The sequence below is a fragment of the Rhagoletis pomonella genome, unplaced genomic scaffold, assembly GCF_013731165.1.
Source record: "Rhagoletis pomonella isolate Grant_MI unplaced genomic scaffold, Rhpom_1.0 Rhpom_scaffold_00001, whole genome shotgun sequence".
Classification (NCBI taxonomy): Eukaryota; Metazoa; Arthropoda; class Insecta; order Diptera; family Tephritidae; genus Rhagoletis; species Rhagoletis pomonella.
Window position 1 is genome coordinate 100,329,680 of NW_023458555.1, and position 1,991 is coordinate 100,331,670.

The 1,991-nt window shown below is 40.2% G+C and overlaps 2 protein-coding genes across 2 annotated transcripts in view; one reads left to right on the plus strand and one right to left on the minus strand.

Annotated features, from left to right (window-relative positions):
• Positions 1-317: 317 nt before the first annotated feature.
• On the minus strand, positions 318-839 carry LOC118734837. Its single transcript, XM_036464516.1, has one exon. It carries the CDS (start codon positions 837-839, stop codon positions 318-320), a length of 522 nt encoding a protein of 173 aa, XP_036320409.1.
• A 459-nt stretch (positions 840-1,298) lies between these two features.
• Positions 1,299-1,991, plus strand: part of LOC118734846 — an 89,972-nt gene continuing 89,279 nt past the window's right edge. The window contains exon 1 of the mRNA XM_036464521.1: positions 1,299-1,313. Within this exon, the coding sequence (XP_036320414.1) occupies positions 1,299-1,313 (15 nt within the window). The remainder of the gene's footprint in view (positions 1,314-1,991) is intronic.

Sequence of the window (1,991 nt, forward strand, 5' to 3'; positions counted from 1 at the left end):
AACAGCGAGCGAGCTGATGTTTATTGGACATGCAGTTGATGCATAGCCCCAATCGCTTGACATGTTCAAATCTTTCAGCTACATCCATTGATCTGAAACGAGAGCAGTGGAGAAGTGTGTGATCCGAACTAGAGCATAAGTGACATATGTTTTTCGTGCACGAAAAAGAGTAGTTATTATTAGCTGGCTGACTGCCTAATTTACGCCGCTGAGACTTTGCACTTGAGTAATGAGATTTCGGTGGGAGTGACTCTAAATATTGACACCGTCGTTCTAAAACCTTTGAACAATCGGACCAAAGCGGCAGTTTTGAAAGGTCAGCTGACTCTTTCCATTTTTTTTCGAGATTCCTCGTCAATTTTGGTAATCACCAAATGAATCAGCATGGCGTTAGCAATCTCTTTATCGGTGCCAAGCGAAGATAAAGATCCGAACAACGCCGATACTTTATCTACAATGCTACGCAACTGTGTCGCATTTGGGTAACTCAGTGGTTGCATATCGAAAAGCATATTAATATTTTCCAAGAAAATCAATGAGTCATTATAGTATCGTAATTTGAGTCGCTCTAGTGCCTTACGGTAGTTTTCATTCGTCACGGGAAATGCTTGAACCGTTTCGAGGGCTTGCCCCTTAAGGCAGTTGAGCAAATGGTTGAATTTCTCGATATTACTAAGACCCTGTTTTCTGTCGATAATTTGCGAGAATGATGCAATAAAATTTTTGTACTCCGAATTTTTTCCGGAAAACGATGGTAGTTTCAGCTTTGGCAGTTTTGGTGTAGCGACAATCACAGAATTATCTGCTAATGTCGAATTATGTGACAGGCCGGAATCCATGCTGGTTTGAGTCAAAATTGAAGTTTTAATAGTGATGTACAAGGAATCGATGGTACTTCGTGTGTCATCTTCAATGTCGAACCTTTCAACCGAGGTTTGAAGCTGAAGAGCTTGCTGATAATAATTATCAAGCACGTCGAGACGACATTTCAATTCTATGGAGGACAGTACTCTCCCTTCTCCTCGACTATGTGCTTCAATGTCGGTCTTGATTCGCTCAATCGCTTTGACAATTATATTTCGTTGGGATAGATGCTCGGCAAGTGACATGGTATCACTAATTGCAATGACTCTGAGCTAAAAAGTCAATGTTCAATGATAGTTAGAGGTCGGTGATGTTTTAACCGAAGAGTCCAAGGTGACCTCTAAACAGCTAAATCATACGATATTGAGCGACGACAACAACTCCAGCCACCAATGAGTTGAAAGACCCAATGCCTTTGCGAACTAGGTAGAAAAATGAGCTATACCAATGTAAGGCGGTGAAGCAAATGACGTAACTGCGACTGCGATGCAAGTCGAAAACAGGTAGTCCGCCAAGTAACAGCTAAATTATACGATATTACGCGACGACAGATTGTGGACTTCCCGTAATTTCTCGAAATTCGGCACAACCGATGGTAGTAAATTATACAAAACTCGAAAGTGCCCCACGTTGGGCGCCAAAATGTTAAGTCACAAGCGTTTTTATGACGGAGCGAACAATTCAATAATTGCCTTGTTACGGAATTTGTTGTTGTGGGCGGTTTCGAGTCCAGTCGATGGAATAAAATTACGATGCGTTCACTTCAATCGTTTGCAATGATCTGATTTATTGTAGGTTTATTTCAACAGTTTGTACTCTCTTACGAATAAGCATAAATGAAAACAACCAAATAGAGTTAGTGTCGCCTCTTGAACTACAAAAATCCCCTTTACTTAACAGTATCTAAGTTTGAAGTCAAAGTTATGCTTTTCTTTCTTAAAGTTAACTATAATATAAAGCTTTAGTTATTTATTTAGTTACGGTTAGAACATCGTCGTGTACACATGTGTCGCTACTTGCTTGAGTGCTGACCCCATGCGCCCACTAACGTAACATTTTTCGCGGAAGTAAGTTTTAAATTTTTTTGATGTGAATACATCTTTGGTTTCGGTAGGGGTAAAATTTGC